This window comes from Balaenoptera musculus, chromosome 14, assembly GCF_009873245.2.
Source record: "Balaenoptera musculus isolate JJ_BM4_2016_0621 chromosome 14, mBalMus1.pri.v3, whole genome shotgun sequence".
NCBI lineage: Eukaryota > Metazoa > Chordata > Mammalia > Artiodactyla > Balaenopteridae > Balaenoptera > Balaenoptera musculus.
In genome coordinates this window covers 32702843-32719412 of record NC_045798.1, presented here as the reverse complement: position 1 = coordinate 32719412, position 16570 = coordinate 32702843, and the positions used below count along the sequence as shown (strand labels likewise).

The 16570-nt window shown below is 42.6% G+C and overlaps 1 protein-coding gene across 1 annotated transcript in view; it reads right to left on the bottom strand.

Moving 5' to 3' along the window:
• Positions 1-6185: 6185 nt before the first annotated feature.
• The window catches only part of LAMA1 (laminin subunit alpha 1), a 149815-nt gene continuing 139430 nt past the window's right edge, over positions 6186-16570 (bottom strand). Inside the window, exons 58-63 of the mRNA XM_036874290.1 lie at positions 13828-14017; positions 11778-11936; positions 11122-11275; positions 9723-9856; positions 7133-7355; positions 6186-6499 (exon numbers count right to left, since the gene is read on the bottom strand). Of these exons, the coding sequence (XP_036730185.1) occupies positions 6339-6499; positions 7133-7355; positions 9723-9856; positions 11122-11275; positions 11778-11936; positions 13828-14017 (1021 nt within the window). The 3' untranslated portion in view covers positions 6186-6338. The remainder of the gene's footprint in view (positions 6500-7132; positions 7356-9722; positions 9857-11121; positions 11276-11777; positions 11937-13827; positions 14018-16570) is intronic.

Sequence of the window (16570 nt, the reverse complement as noted above, 5' to 3'; positions counted from 1 at the left end):
CAAGAGTTACAGTTGCTCAACATCCTTGTGAACACTTCGCCATTCTAGATGGTATATAGTTGAATCTTTTTGTGGTTTTTTTTTTTTTTTTTTTTTGAAATTTCATGTAATGTCTGAAACATTTATATTAACATATTTCCATACAAATACAAATATAAGATTTTTAGAAATTTCATCTTTTTGTGGTTTTAATTTACAGTTTCCTAATGACTAATGATGATGAGTATCTTTTCTTCTGCATTTGGTCATTCATATTTCTTCTTTTGTGAAGTATCCATTCATATCTTTTGCTCATTTTTAATTAGGTTGTTTGTATTATTGTTGAGTTATAAGAGTTCTTTATATATTCTGGATACAAGAGCAGGACTGCTCCTGATGAATTATCTTTGTTTTCTTTCATCTGAGAATGTCCTTATTTTGCTTTTATCTCTGAAAGATACTTTTATATTTTCACTGGATGTAGAATTCTGGGTTGATAAACTCTTTTCTTTTTGTACATTAAAGATGTAGTTCTGCTGTCTTTTGGCCTTTGGGATTTCTCCTGAGAAATTCATAGATATTTGAATCAATGTTCCTCGGTATGTAATGTGTGCTTTTTTCCTCTAGCTGATTTCACTAATTCTTTAATTATTTTTGGATTTTAGAAGTTTGATTATTGTGTTGAGGCATTGTTTTCTTTGAAATTTTTCTGTATGGAGTTTGCTGAGTGTCTTGAGTCTGTAAATTTATGTATTTCACTAAATTGGAGACTTTTTGCCATTCTTGATGAAAAAAATTTTTTTGTTCCAACCACTCTCTCTTCTCCCTATGGGACTCTAATTATGCTATGTTAGATCTGTAGAAGTTCTCTACCTGACACTCTGGGTTTTTTTTCAATCTTTTATCTCTCTGTTTGTTATGTTGGATAATTTTCATTGTTCTATCTTCAAGTTTGCTGACCCTTTCCTTTATCATCTACATTCTGATAGAGTCCATCCAGTGATTTTTTTCACTTCAGATATTGTATTTTTCAGTTCAGTAATTTTCAATTGGTTCCTTTTTCTATTTTCCATTTTTCTGTTGAGAATTTATATCATTTCATTCATTTCAAATGTGTTTACCCTGACCTTATGTAGCATAGATATAATCACTGCTTTAAGGTTTTTGTCTGATACTTCCATTTTGAGGTTGGCATTTTTTTCCCCTTGAGAATTGGCCCTATTTTCCTGGTTGTATGTATCAATATGTTGAAAGATTTTGAGTTGTATCCTAGACGTAACAAATGTGAATATTATGTATTGTAGACCCTGGGTCCTATTATACGTTACTGAAGAATTGTTGATGTTTTGTGTTTTAGTAAGAAATCGACTAGGTTATGTTCAGACCATAAGTTCTATCCCACTTTCTGTTGGTTATATATCAACTAAAACACACACACACAAACACACACACACACACACACACACAAATGCATACCTTTCACTTGACTTCGGGAATTGCTATAAGAGTCAGCAATAATTCACTGATTTGCCTAGTCACTTTATCAGTTTAGGATTCCTCTCCTTTTTCTCCCCAACTTTACTCAATTCCAGTATAACAACGAGAGGAGGAAAAAGTGTTCTCTTTTAGGTTAGCCTATTAAGAAGTGCTTTCTTCAGTTCACTTCTGATCTCACCTAGAAGACTGAAAGATTTTCACAGTCTTCTGAGTTTGAACATTTTTTTCCAGCCAGACTTAGTGAGTTTAGCCTGCCAGATGATTTTCCACATTTTGCCTTTCTCACTGGTATTTTTTTCTTAAACTCCATGATCAATTTAATCAAACTTCAAAGGTACAGAATTACATTTTTTTTTATTTTTACTTTTTATAAATTTATTTATTTATTTTGGGCTGCATTGGGTCTTCATTGCTGTGCACGGGCTTTCTCTAGTTGCAGCGAGCGGGGGCTGCTCTTCATTGTGGTGCATGGGCTTCTCACTGCGGTGGCTTCTCTTGTTGTGGAGCATGGGCTCTAGGCGTGCGGGCTTCAGTAGTTGTGGCTCGTGGGCTCAGTAGTTGTGGCTTGCAGGCTCTAGAGATGTTCAGATGTTCTCACCATTCAGATGTTCTCTCTCAAATTCAATACATTCAAAGCTTAAGTTCATAATTTTTCTCAATTTACCTCCTGTCTGTGGAACCACCATTCTCATTGTCCAAGCTCCCAATCTTTTACTGCCTAAAGCTAACGTACTGCTGGAGCCTCTAACATTCCCATACACCTCTCTTGTCCTTTATCACTGCCCTGGTATCAGCCACCACTCAATTAGTGTTGCTCCACTGGCTGACTCAGGCTGCACTCTCCAGCTAGTTTATGATTTCAAATGCACCGTTTCATCACACCACTCTAATGGAAAACCCTGACACTTCATAAGGCATTGCATCCAGTCTCCTTCCTACCTCCTTAACTTTTGGGCTCTCCATGATTAGGCCCCATCCACTCTGTTCTCTCTCCACCTACCCGTTCTCCCACCTGCCCCCCATTATTCCTAACAGTCCCCTTTCTTTCAGCTGGGCGGCTTAGACCCATGTGTCATGGTTCCACACCTCCTCTCTAGACCCAAACAACACCGTACATAAGAAAGCACTTTGTAAATTGTCTGTGGCCCACAAAAGCTGCTGTTGTGCATTCTGCAAAGCCTAGTTGCAGCTACCTCTTTAAACCTTCCCAGACCTGTCTTTCTCATGGTACCACAACTTAGCCCTTGATTTGTAGTGTTCTAAGGTGAGAATACACATGCCTCCTGGCCCACCAATTCTAACAGAGCATTTTATCTATTTTCATCTCAATTTCTGGTTTGGATACTAAATTGGCACTTAATTCATAAGCCTGTGTTGAATATGGTTGTTCCATATCTAGTCACATGTACATCATCCCTAATTATGATGCATCCTTTTAGATATGGTCATACAGACAATATAGGAAAATCAATAAGGTATTATATAAATCAGGCCTCATAAAGGTTATACCGGCTGTGTAAAATGCATTGGTTAGTTTTCTTTTTCTTGTTGCTGGTGTTTAATAAAGCTTGTCTTTAAACCAACTGATCCTTGCACTTTTTTTTGCCAGCAGGTGTGACTGAGGATCAAATTTCACTGAGGATTAAGGTCAGTGTTATTGGCTTATCCATATGTTCTCCTTCTTTTTGAGTCAATTTTAGTAATATTTCCAAATATATGCCTTTCCATGGTTGGTATCATAACCACACCTTACAGGTAGAAGATTGAGGCTTAAAAACAGCACTGGATACTATGGGAAAAAAGTATGGTGGTTCCTCAAAAAATTAAAAATAGACTTAGACTTACCGTATGATCTAGTAATTCCACTTCCAGGTATATACCCGAAAACATCAAAAGTAGGAACTCAAAGAAATATTTGTTTACTGGTATACAAAGCATTATACACAATAGCCAAAAGGTGGAAGCAACCCCAGTGCACACTGATGGATGAATGGATAAACAAAATATGGTATGTACACATGATGGAATATTACTCAGCCTTAAAAAGGAAGGAAACTAACACATACTACATCGTGGATGATCCTGTAGGACATTATGCCAAATGAAATAAGCCAGTCACAGACAGACAAATGCTGAATGATTTCACTTATATGAGGTGACTAGAGTAGTCAAACTCCTACAGACAGAAAGTAAAATGGTTGCCAGGAGCTGGGGAGAGAGGGGAGCTGAGTATTAGTGTTTAATGGGTACACAGTTTGTTTTGCAAGATGAAATGAGTCTTGGAGCTGGATGGTGGTGATGGTTGCACAACAGTGTTAAAGTACCTAAAACCAGAGAACTATACACTTAAAAATGGTTAAAATAATGGTTAAATAACTTAAAAATGGTTAAGATATGGTAAAAATGTTTTTTTAATACATTTATTTATTTTTGGCTGCGTTGGGTCTTCGTTGCTGCTTGCGGGCTTTCTCTAGTTGCAGCGAGCAGGGGCTACTCTTGGTTGTGGTGCACGGGCTTCTCATTACGGTGCCTTCTCTTGTTGTGGAGCACCGGCTCTAGGCGTGTGGGCTCAGTAGTTGTGGCACATGGGCTCAGTAGTTGTGGCTCACGGGCTCTAGAGCGCAGGCTCAGTAGTTGTGGCGCACGGGCTTAGTTGCTCCGCGGCATGTGGGATCTTCCCAGACCAGGGCTCGAACCCATGTCCCCTGCATTGGCAGGTGGATTCTTAACTGCTGCACCAGTAGGGAAGTCCCAGTAAAAATGGTTTTATGCTATCTATATTTTACCACAATTTTAAAAAACAGTGATGGATTAACAAACAAAGCAAATTCTTGGGCCACCAAAAATAGGTTTTGAAAATAATCTGATGTTTCAATAAAAGCATCATAGGAAAAATTTGATCTTCAACAAATTATGTTGCATGTCTTTTAAGGTGTAGACTTTAAAAAATTTTTTGAATTATTTGGTAGGGAGGGAAGGGGTATCAATCTTTTTAGGCCCTTGGAGCCTGTAAAGTGGGATTGCCAGATTTAGCAAATAAAAAATATATGATATCATGGAATAGTTAAAAATATGTTCATTGTTTATCTGAAATTCAGATTTAACTGGGTGTCCTGTAGTTTATCTGGCAACCTTATGCTAAAGACCTGAATCCTGCCTTGCTGAGAGAGGTTAAGGAACCAGCATAAGGCCCTGCAGTGAGAGTCAGAGCCAGGTGTCTGAGCTGGAGCCCAGGTTCTTTACCATCATGGGGAGACAGCCAAACCAAGGTGGCTCTACTTGTGCTCTGTAAAGGCCAAAGGGGAGAGAGCTGGGTGCTCCCTTGAGGGGGTCTTCTAAGAGAGGCCTTGGGAATAGTTATAACCACGAAAGGCCCAAACTCTGTTTTAGCTTTATTAATAAGTGGGGAGGGGGAGAGAGGGGCAAAAGCCCATGGCAACTTTACAACCTGCTGTCTGTCCTGGTTTGGATCTTTTCCTCACCCAGTGTGATGAACCAAGGTCTAGAATGTCTGAGCCGTCATCTCCCGCTGTAGATGGTTTCCATAGAAACATGAACAGAAAGGCCACCCACGGCATAGTGAGGGGGCCCCTTGTGCATTTTCACTGCTGAGATGGCAAATGCCCTTTTCCTAATCCAGCTGTCAAGTGAGCTGCCTTAAGTCTGCAGTTGTCTGAATTCCTTAAATTGCCAGATGCTATAGAACAGACAGCACTCCCACAGTTGGCTGCTACCTTTCCTAATTATCTTCATGCAGTTATTATTGGGAAGGAATTGCATCAGCCAGGAGGTGCAGATCGCCACAAGGGTTCAGAAACGTGAGCAAGGCACAGAAGGACAGGGGCCAGGACCACAGTTGTCTTCCTTGTTTATGAAATTAAAATCTCTCACAGAAATAGAAATTGAACCTATCACCTTCCATATTATAAAAGCAGGTCATTTCTAAGAGTGGTAAAGACCTCTCTTCAAGTAAGCATTTGCAAAGTGCAATCATTTTTCTGAAGCAAATGGAATGGTAGCCATTTTGACTCCAGCCACGGCTGCAGAGCAGAACTAAAATATATTTGCAGGGAATTAAATGATCCTTCAGAGATCTTAGTTTAAAACTGCTTAGTTCGTTAAAATATATTTATGGCTTTAAAATTTTCCTTCTTCTGGAATTTACACACATTCTCCGAGAAAAAGTAGCTGATCAAGGAAAACTGTCTCATCCCAAGGAATGAAAATAAAATTAACAGTAAAAGAAGAGCTAACTAGTTATGATGCCACTTTTTTTTTTTTTTTTGTCTTGCAAAATACTCTGTTAGGTTAGGTCCTTACCAAACAAGGATATATCTAGAGGAGGCTCTGCCTTCTTCCTATGTTCCCTTTGCCCTGTGACTTGCTGGAGTCTGTTTAAAGTGCTTTTGGGGCAAACAGCTGGTGCCCTCTGCTGGAACGTACCCAGTAGTATTATTGAATACTTGTTCTTTGTAGGAATTGGAGCTTAACATCTTGATAAAGAAATGAAAGTATTCATACTCTGCTCTAATCTATTATCGTCTATAGTGATATTTTATTTTTTAAAAGTTCAAAATGCAAAACATGAAATACTGTCAAGTAATCAATAGAATATTCAACATTTTAAAAGTTTCATTTAAAAAACTTTAAAAAAACAGCCAGTGAATTCAATTTACATTTTAAACTATTTAATAGAGGTATTTGTTGTACATGTGGTTTTAGTTTGACATAAACAAAAAATTTCTCTCTGGAAACATTTAACCTGAGTTGGAACTGAAATCTGAACTGTAAAGGTTTTAATTCACCAAATAATTCTCCTCAAAATATAAATGATGATTCACAACTGAGGAGTTCCCCAAAGTTCAGGACTCAGTCCCAGGACAGGAATGAGGGAAAACTCCTTGTAGGTCAAAAGCTGTGCTGAAGTCATAGGATTGCACTTGTGGGCCCTTAATTAGAGTGAGTTTTCTCAAACAGCCCCGGAAGGAGGTCTGACTGCTCAGGCAGTTTTGCTTTACATCAGCTGTTTAGGAAAGAAGAGAAGATAAATAGTGTTAAATTTTGTTAAATGACATAGGTAGCACAATAGGAACAAAAATAACTTCTTGTGGTTTCCAGATCAAAATTAGAAGAATACTTTTCTACATAAGTGGCTTCAGTGATAGCAGAATTCATAGAAAACTATTAATAAACAATTTTAAGGTATAGTGACTTAAAAAGTCATAAAAGGGATTTTTATTTTATTAACATTTGTATCAATTACTTGGAACATCTAAAATGCATACTTTGAATCCAAAAATCGATGTGAGAGGATAAGACACATGTTTGTCCTCTAAAATGATTACTGACCCCTAAAATGATTCCCAACTTGGGGGTCATCTGGGAAGCTCTTTCTCAGTGAAGTCATCCAGCTTCCTGTACATCACATCTGATGTTCTCGGAGTCTTACCTAGTGATCACCTTATATGTGTAGATTATTTTAATTTTTCCAAGAATTCCTAGGAATTTGAAATAGACTTTCTAAAATGGTAAAGGATTTATCACCCAAGCCATGTATTTTTCTTCATCCCTGTTCTATATCCACATGAACTAATAAGACTTTCCCCAGTGGCAATGCCCCTCAAAAGTGAATGAGCAGAGCAGACGACATACGCACCAGGATAGCCACCAATATAAATGGGATTGTTGGTGTCAGCAGAGGTAGACTGGGTGTGTAGACTTTCAGCTCGAACTGCATTCCCATCGACAATCAGAACCACGCGATGTTTGCTTTTGTTTGCCTGAAGTGTGTGCCATTTTCCATCACAGAGAGTATTGGGAGCTTTGGGTTCGTATGTGGCTGTTATCCTACCAGCACCATTGTTAACATGAAACAAGAGCTAAACAAACAATAGACACAAGCAAATATCTTGGTGAATTTTTCCCTATTTAAGGAACACAGTCCATTCACATAATGTTCTTGGAGTGGAAAAAATCAGAGCATTCTTCTAAAAAGGAGGGCTAACTATGAAAAACAAACAATGGTTTTGAAAAATAGCCTCTTAAGGATTCTGATGCTATCCTATTCCCGAGGTTTCAGAATGGAAAATGGCCACCTCCATGGGAACAAGCCTGAGCCACGATCTTAGCATTGCATCCTCAGATCAGTGCCTCATTTTCAGCACAACAGGAGCCCGTGGGTTTACTGAGGGTGTCAGTTCCTAGAAGTCGCTATAGCCCTGTAAAGGAACACTTACTAACTCCCTTCTGACAAACCATAGATGCTCTACTACAGCAAGTGGTAGCACAAAAAATTGGAGACCTGCAGAAGGTGAGAGGGAAGAATTGTGACTATCCTGTTGTAAGGTTCTTATGCTATATGTGAAGCTACTCATTTCAAGGTAGACTGTGACAGATTAAAGAGATATACTGTAAAGACTTGGGCAACCACTAGAAATATTTTTTAAAGAACAATAAATAATAAGCCAATAATAGAGGTAAAATATACAATACATCAGAAATTACATTTTTGTAACTGTTACACTTCTGATAACATTTTTCAGATGTCACATAAAAATGTGCAAATGGCATTTCCCTGGTGGCGCAGTGGTTAAGAATCCGCCTGCCAAGGCGGGGGATGCGGATTCGAGCTCTGGTCCGGGAAGATCCCACATGCCGCAGAGTAACTAAGCCCGTGAGCTGCAACTACTGAGCCTGTGCTCTAGAGCCTGTGAGCCACAGCTACTGAAGCCCGTGCTCCACAACAAGAGAAGCCACCGCAACGAGAAGCCCACGCACCGCAACAAAGAGTAGCTCCCGCTCACCACAGCTAGAGAAAGCCCCCATGCAGCAACAAAGACCCAAGACAGCCAAAAATAAATAAATAAATAAATTTTTTTAAAATGTGCAAATGGATAAAAAAAATTTCAAAATTCTTTTGTAGTACAGCTAAGAAAAGATGTTGGCTATAAGCCACAGTGCAGAGCGGCAGCAATAGGATGTAAAGGTACTTTTGTTTCAACATGAAGATGACATAAAGGGGGAGAAGAGGTGAAGGACTTGTGACTTTATTATATCCTCTCCACCCCCATTCTAGGATATCCTAGGGGCCAAAGTCCCAGTGGAGAGTAAGTAGGGAAATGTGAGAAACAAGCTAGTAAGTTTGGGAGAATCAAGAGACTTGTTCCTTGCCTTCCAGGAGGCAGTAAGTAGCTCAGGAAGAGTCAAACATCGTAGTCCCACAACAACATGAGTTGACCACAGTGCAGTAAAAGTGCATTAGGGAGAGAGAGGACCAGAGAGACCACCACCTTGACTCCCCGTGTCTGATGAGTGGTATAGCAGACCTTCCCAAGTTCTCATCTGGCCCTCTGGGGATAAGGAAGTTACAGAAAACAATTATGTTTTTGTATTAAAAAAATTAGACTGTTGTACATCCATCTTATGGAATACTCTGCAATAAAAAGAAATGAATTGTCGTCGATATTCACAACAAACCTGGATAAACTGCCAGGAAATGAGACGGTGTGTAAAAAGCCAATCTCAAGAGAATACATACTACATGATTTAATTTATGTAACAGTTGTGAAATAACAATCAGAGCGACAGAAAGCAGATCAGTGGTTGCCAGGGGTGAGAGATGCAGGGGGAGGGAGTCAGTGTGGATATGAAGGGGGTGGCTTGAGGGAGCCTTGTGGTAATGGTACCATTGTCCTGATTGTGGTGGTTACATGAAGCTACACGTGTGATAAAATTGTGAAGAGCTACACACATCTCGTAAACACATACAACTAGCATAACTGAATAACCTCTGTGGATTGAGCCAATGTCAGTTTCATAGATTTGATGTACTAGTTATGCAGTATGCTAACCCTGGAGAAACCTAGGTGAAGGGCGCACGAGAACCTCCCTGTACATTACATTGCAACTTCTTATCATCTATAATGATTTCCAAATAAAAAGTTAACAAATATTAGGGAGAGTGGGGCATTAGGTTGGTAACTTACTTTCAGATGGTTTTCAGGGAAAAAAAAAGTTTTTTGTATTGTAGTTGCAGTTTTGCTTTACATTTAATTTCAAAAATATAAAAAATTATTTTTAAAAAGCTTTTTTAGGATTATCTGTTTTTAAATATTAATCAACCTTTTCTCCATTCCATTAAAGTGAATAATTGGAAATTTGGTTCTAGATATGTCGACTGTTTCTTAACTGCTCTGTCTCTGACACTGGGGCGAGGCGGGGGGACCCCATCCGGATTCAGCACCCACCTTGCCATTTACAATCTCTAATCCGATGGCATCCACTTTGGCGCTGCTGACCCCCAGGAGGACACCATTCTCCGAGGAGGTACGAAACTCCAGCGTAATGTTCACATCTGATCGTACTTTGTAGCCTTCTTTAACTGAAAAACCAAGGAAGACCCCCAGATGGTGGTGAGGCCTGCCCTGCCCAGGAAGGCCCAGGCTCAGAATGGCCTCAGGCTGGGCTGGCTGGCTGTGCATTTGGGCTCCTGATGAGGGTCAGGAGAGCTGGCTGCAGCTCTTTCTCTGAATCCAGCTCTACCCCCACCAGCAAGTCATTTCCAACCCCCGAGCCTCAGCTTGCACCTCGGTAGGACGAAGCTGACTAGAGCTGAGGCAGGCACATCCTCTCAGCTACAGCCATGGGGGTAAAAAAATCACAAGGGATTTGATCCACGTAACTCCATCATCATCTATCCAGGAAGAGTGCACTTTATTTTCCCAGTACCTGCTTACTGGGTATGTCATTATTTGCTGAGTACATTAGTCGGAGTCCACACTAGGCTTTCTTCTAATTGAATGAATTTTTCATTCAGGTGATAAAAAAGCTGAGATAGGTTAGGGATATTAGCAATAGCAGGCAGTTGTTACCGTGCCCAGGGCTGAAGGAAAAATGGGAGAAGGTGGTGTTACTAGATCTTGGAAGCACAGAGTGAAGGAAGGAAGCCTGCTGGCTGTCCCCCTCCTCCCTCCCAACCTCAATCTTCCACTAGAGCCTTCCTGGAAGCCCAGGGCAAAGGAGCCCAGAAATTAGTTCCCTGTGATAGAAAGAAGAACAGGGGCCAGAGAAGCACGGTTCTGAGTGCAAACAGGAAGTTAACCAGCAAAGCAGGCATCTAAAATGGGGAGAGAATGTAAGATATATTACAAGGGCTAGTTCTAAACCTTGAGGACTCTACATTCTAAGGCATTTTAGATATTTACATTCCTCTACTTATAACTGATTAATATTTCAACAGTCTAAATGGAGTTAATTTCTTCATCAGATCTGACTCACATTTGGCTGGCTGGTCCAGACATTTTATGCTACTGATTTTGAATTCAAAGGTCCTAATTAACTTGGACAGGGAAAGTATGCCTTATGTAAATTTGGGGAAAGTACAGATGAAACCAGCACCACATGTTGCACTCTGTCTGGAGTGGCACCACTCCTGGTGGGAGGAAGCCATCTGGATAGCACAAGAGGTGAGAAGGCTTTTACACTAGAAGCTGAGAAACCAGAATACACTAGAACAATTCACGAAACATGGTCTTGCTGCAGCTTGTGCAGTGGGTCCTGTCCTATCATATAATTCTTGGATCCATATCATCTTAAGAGTGCAGGTGCGTCCCAGAGATTTCTTTCAAGATTGTTGATAATACATACCAAGGGCTGCATATCCACTTCCTTCAAAGAAAGTTCCTTCCTGGGCCGCTGTATAACACCTGTTTACTGCAAATGCAGACACTGGGCTGTCCTTGTCCAGCTGTTTGCTGTTCACTGTCACCTCCCCAATGCAAGCGGGGATGCTGTGGGTGATCTGAGCCAAATGATGCAGGAGTAGATGATGGTGAGGACAACGAGAAGGGCAAGCACAAATTTTCCCTACACTTCGACAAAACACATTAAAATACTACCTTTCGGCTTTAAAAATCTAATTGCCACAATACTTCACATGAATGTCTAACTTAAAGCTACTATAATGTAGTAAAAGGGTTTTATATTATTTTGAGTAAATATTGTGGAAATCAAGAATGTGGGGTTTTCTAATCTGCAAATACAAATTTGCCAGACTTTCCTGCACTGTACTGGGGCTAAGTGGCTGTAGAAAGGGAACTGTTTGTTAACTAACCAGCAGGAAGGCTGGTTGGGCTTCAAGGAGGAGCTCCAACACACAATCTAGGAATGTGGTTTGAAAGGCTTGCATCTTGCAGCCAAGCCCTGGGCCCAAACAAGATAATTTAAACATAAACATATTCCTCCACAAAACAAACACAACCACAATAAAGGCAAAGTGGGCCCACAGAGAAAATGCTGCTTACATTTCCAATGTTCCTGGCCCTGTACTCGGAGGGAAGGCCTCCTAGGTACAGCTTTCCTTCCACATCCAACGTAGTAGCATCTCCCCCCGTGGTCACCATGGGCGATTCCTGGCCGTCAACCGTCATGAAGCCCTTCCTTTTAAAGTACTCTGTCTTGACCTAGAGCAATGTGAAAACATGCATAATTTCTAAGGAATCTGAGAAATAGCAGTAATAACCTGAATGAAATCCTAAAGGATGGCTTAGGTTTTCACACAGTTGGTGTTGAGAGGAGGCTGAGCCTGGAGCCGGTTAGAACACAGCATGCTCTAAAAACAGAAATACAAATCAATGGAACAGGATAGAAAGCCCATAGATAAACCCACGCACCTGTGGGCAACTAATCTATGACAATGGAGGCAAGGATATACAATGGAGAAAAGACAGCCTCTTCAATAAGTGGTGCTGGGAAAACTGGACAGCTACCTGTAAAACAATGAAATTAGAACATTCCCTAACACCATACACAAAAATAAACTCAAAATGGATTAGAGACCTAAATGTAAGACCGGACACTATAAAACTCTTAGAGGAAGACATAGGAAGCACACTCTGACATAAATCACAGCAATATCTTTTTTGATCCACCTCCTAGAGAAATGGAAGTAAAAGCAAAAATAAACAAATGGGACCTAATGAAACTTAAAAGCTTTTACAAAGCAAAGGAAACTACAAACAAGATGAAAAGACAACCCTCAGAATGGGAGAAAATATTTGCAAACGAATCAACGGACAAAGGATTAATCTCCAAAATATATAAACAGCTCATGCAGCTCAATATTAAAAAAACAAACAACCCAATCCAAAAATGGGCAGAAGACCTAAATAGACATTTCTCCAAAGAAGACATACAGATGGCCAAGAAGCACATGAAAAGCTGCTCAACATCACTAATTATTAGAGAAATGCAAATCAAAACTACAATGAGGTATCACCTCACACCAGTTAGAATGGGCATCACCAGAAAATCTACAAACAACAAATGCTGGAAAGGGTGTGGAGAAAAGGGAACCCTCTTGCACTGTTGGTGAGAATGTAAATTGATACAGCCCCTATGGAGAACAGTATGGAGGTTCCTTAAAAAACTAAAAATAGAATTACCATATGACCCAGCAATCCCACTACTGGGCATATACCCAGAGAAAACCATAATTCAAAAAGACACATGCACCCCAATGTTCATTGCAGCACTATTTACAATAGCCAGGTCATGGAAGCTACCTAAGTGCCCATCGACAGACGAATGGATAAAGAAGATGTGGTACATATATACAATGGAATATTACTCAGCAATAAAAAGGAACGAAACTGGGTCATTTGTAGAAACGTGGATGAATCTAGAGACCGTCATACAGAGTGAAGTAAGTCAGAAAGAAAAACAGATATCGTATACTAACGCATATATATGGAACTTAGAAAAATGGTACAGATGAACAGGTTTGCAAGGCAGAAATTGAGACAGATGTAGAGAACAAACGTATGGACACCAAGCGGGGAAAGTAGCGGGGGTCAGGGGGTGGTGGTGTGATGAATTGGGAGATTGGGATTGACATGTATACACTAATATGTATAAAATGGATAACTAATAAGAACCTGCCGTATAAAAAAATAAATAAAATTCAAAAATTCAAAAAAAAAAAAGAACACAGTGTGCTCCAGAGTCCTAGTCACAAGGACACAAATGCCATGATGTCAGGTTTGGCCCATTCATGCCACCCTGGGCTTGATTTACTTCTCATCAAGCCAAGGACATTTCTGGTGCCTTTTGTTCATTCTACCAATGTTTGCTGAGTGCCTACTAAGTGTCAGGCACTGAGTGAGGCCCCGGGGATATTTCCAGAAGCAGAAAAGGTCCCTGCCCGCAAGGAGCTTACATTCTATGGGGTAGATATCAGACACAAAGCAAGCTGGAAATCAAAGGGGATGATCCCACTACCGTGAAATGGAGTGGACACTAGGGACAGGTGGAGCAAAACTCAGAACGAGTGATCACAGCTTCCTGAGAGCGTACCGTGTGCCACTGGCCGTCACTGAGCAGCGCAGGGTGTGAGACTTTTGTCCTGCCCTTCCCAAGATCGAACATGAAGTGGAGGCGGCCCCCGTGCAGCTGGAGCGTGGCGTAGTCAACCTGGTTCTGATGAGCCATGTAGTAAACCAGGCCACTGGAGGCGAACGTTCGGATACTTAGCTGGACCGAGAGCCTGGAGGGAAGCAAGAGCTCAGCTCTCAGGAATATGCTTTCACTTTTACTCTTTAAAATAACCTCAAAGAGAGGCCCCAGTAAGTATTTCAACATTTATATTTAACATCTCAGGTCATTCATCCCTTCATCTACTTATCCATTCATTCAACTCATGGTTACTGCGTACCTCCACCTGCCAGGAACGGTTCTAGGAGCAGAGGATCAGGCAGTGAACAGAGGAAGGTCCCTTCCCCCCTGAAACTAATACCAGAAATATATCAGAGGGTTAAAACTGGGTCATGTGAAGCCCCAAGTGGTGGCTACATTAAGTAGTCAGGGCAGGCCACTCTGAAAGGTGGTTATTTCTAAGACCGGAATGAAAGACAGGAGGAAGCCCCACAAACCTCTGCAGGAAAGCCCTGCATTTCGTTTTCAGACAGTGCAGAGTATGTGAAAACAACTGTTTGATTCTGGTGGTCGGCCGGGAATCCCCAAGGGGGCCACGTGGGAGATGGCACCATATAGGGGTGGAGGAAGGTTTCGTCTGGGTGTCTTCCCACAGAAGGGAGCACAGGGTCACTGAGGCACACGGGGACAGGGGAAGGAGAGCATGGCGGATTTCAGTGTAAGTGCAGTGGGAAGTCACGGGAGGGTTTTAAGAAGGGGGATGGGCATGGCTGGATTTATATCTTAAAAGGAACCTGTGATGCGAAGAGCAAATCAGATGGGGCCAGGATGACAGCAGGTGTCAGGCTGGCAACTGTTACAAGAGTCCACAGAGGCCAGGTTGGGGCTCAGACCAGGGTGGTTGAGGGGGGGATGCGGAGGAGGTGAATGCATGAAATGTTCTGGATGAAGAAGCCTCAGGACTTGCTGAGGGACTGAATTTGGAGAGCAAGGGAAAGAACAAGCTCTAGGCGTGGGCCTTGGGCAGCCAGGTGAATGGTGGTGACGCCTACAGAAATGCCGGTTTCGGGGCGACGGTGAATTCTCTCTCCGTGCACTGAGGTTGAGAGGCCTGTCCCTGTCCACGTGGAGATGTCCAGGCAGTTGGGTGTACAACCCCTGAGTTCTAGGTGGGGCTCAGAGCTAGCGATGTGGGTGCTGGTGCGAATAGATGGCATTTCACAGCCACTGGAACACAGGAGGCGCCGTGGAGGGGAGGCGGGAGGGGCGCTGCTCCCTCTGAGAGCAGAGCAGCCAGAGGAGGAGACTGAGCAGCGGGCGGGGCGGGGGTGAGGGGAGCGTGGGGCCGCGGCCGCGAAGGACGCAGAGGGGCCCAGGGCACTGATGCCACTGAGCGCCTGGAGGGGGCGGCACCACCACACACGGACGTGGCCGCAGCAGGGCTCCGACAACCTGGCGAGGAGCGAGGCGAGGCTGACCGGGTGGGGAGAGGAGGGGATGGGAGGCGGGGAAAGACAGCCACATAAGGCAACTCTTCCAAGACATTTCACTGTGAAGCAGAGCCGGGATACTGAGTGGGGTGGGCTGGGGTGTGCAGTGTACCGGAGCGTTTCTGTTTAAAAGCTAGGAACTCCTAGAGAGGAAGTCGGCGCAGTGGTCACAAGCACCTGGGTGGGAGTCTGAGCAGGTGCCTCAGTTTCTTTGTCTATAAAATGAAGATAATACCCTCCTCACAGGATAATTATGAGGACTAAGTTGGGGTTTGTGTGTAAAATACCGAGACGGTCTCTGGTACAAGTGTTTGCTCCTTGGTCTCACTGATGACTGGGTGATGGAGGTGATTCTGTGTGCTGACAGGATCAGGTATGAAAGAGGGAGAAATGGATGCTGCCCGTGTCCTGGGAGGAGGGGTGATGGCTCCAGTGGGCAAGACGAGGACCCTTCCTCCATGTGGCAGGGGAGGGGTGGGGGGACAAAGGCAGGGTGCGCCTTCTGATGGTGGACAGAAGAACGGGCTCTTCTCAGTGAGGCAAGACAGCAGCTGGGGCATGAAGGGAGCTGTGGGGATGCATAGAGTTTTGAGAGAAGAAACTACAAAAAATAAAAAATGTGAATGTATTAGAGAAGTATACTGGCTTCCCAGATGTATGGAGTTTGGAGGTTCCATCTGAGATCTGTGGCCACAGCTTTAAAGTCGAACCAGGTAGGAAAAAGAGATGCATCTCTGCAGCCCTGACCACCAGCTCGGGTTCTGGCATGGATTAGGCCCCGTATGGGCTTTACCTGGGGTCACAGCGAAGAGATGAGAGGGTTAAGGGAGTTTGCAGAGGAACACCTGTAATAAAGGCATCAAGCCTATCTGGGTAAGGGGGTAAACTGTGCTGTGGGAGATAGAAAACGTGTGATGATGGTGAGAAAGCAAGAGGGCTCAGGGGTCTTGAGGAGGTTGAGGGACTGCTGGAGCCGGAAGTAAGGAGGAGGAAGAGGGTTTAGTAGGATGCTTAAGGTAGAGAGTGTGGAGGTGGGGTGGGTACTTATGAAGTACTCAAGGGTGTGAGCATGGGGAGAGGGTGGCTTGGAGGGAAGGACGAAAAGACAGATCTAAGCCAGAGGACCTCAAAGATGGGGTGCTGGGCAGCTGCTGAACTCATGGGGAACGATGGCA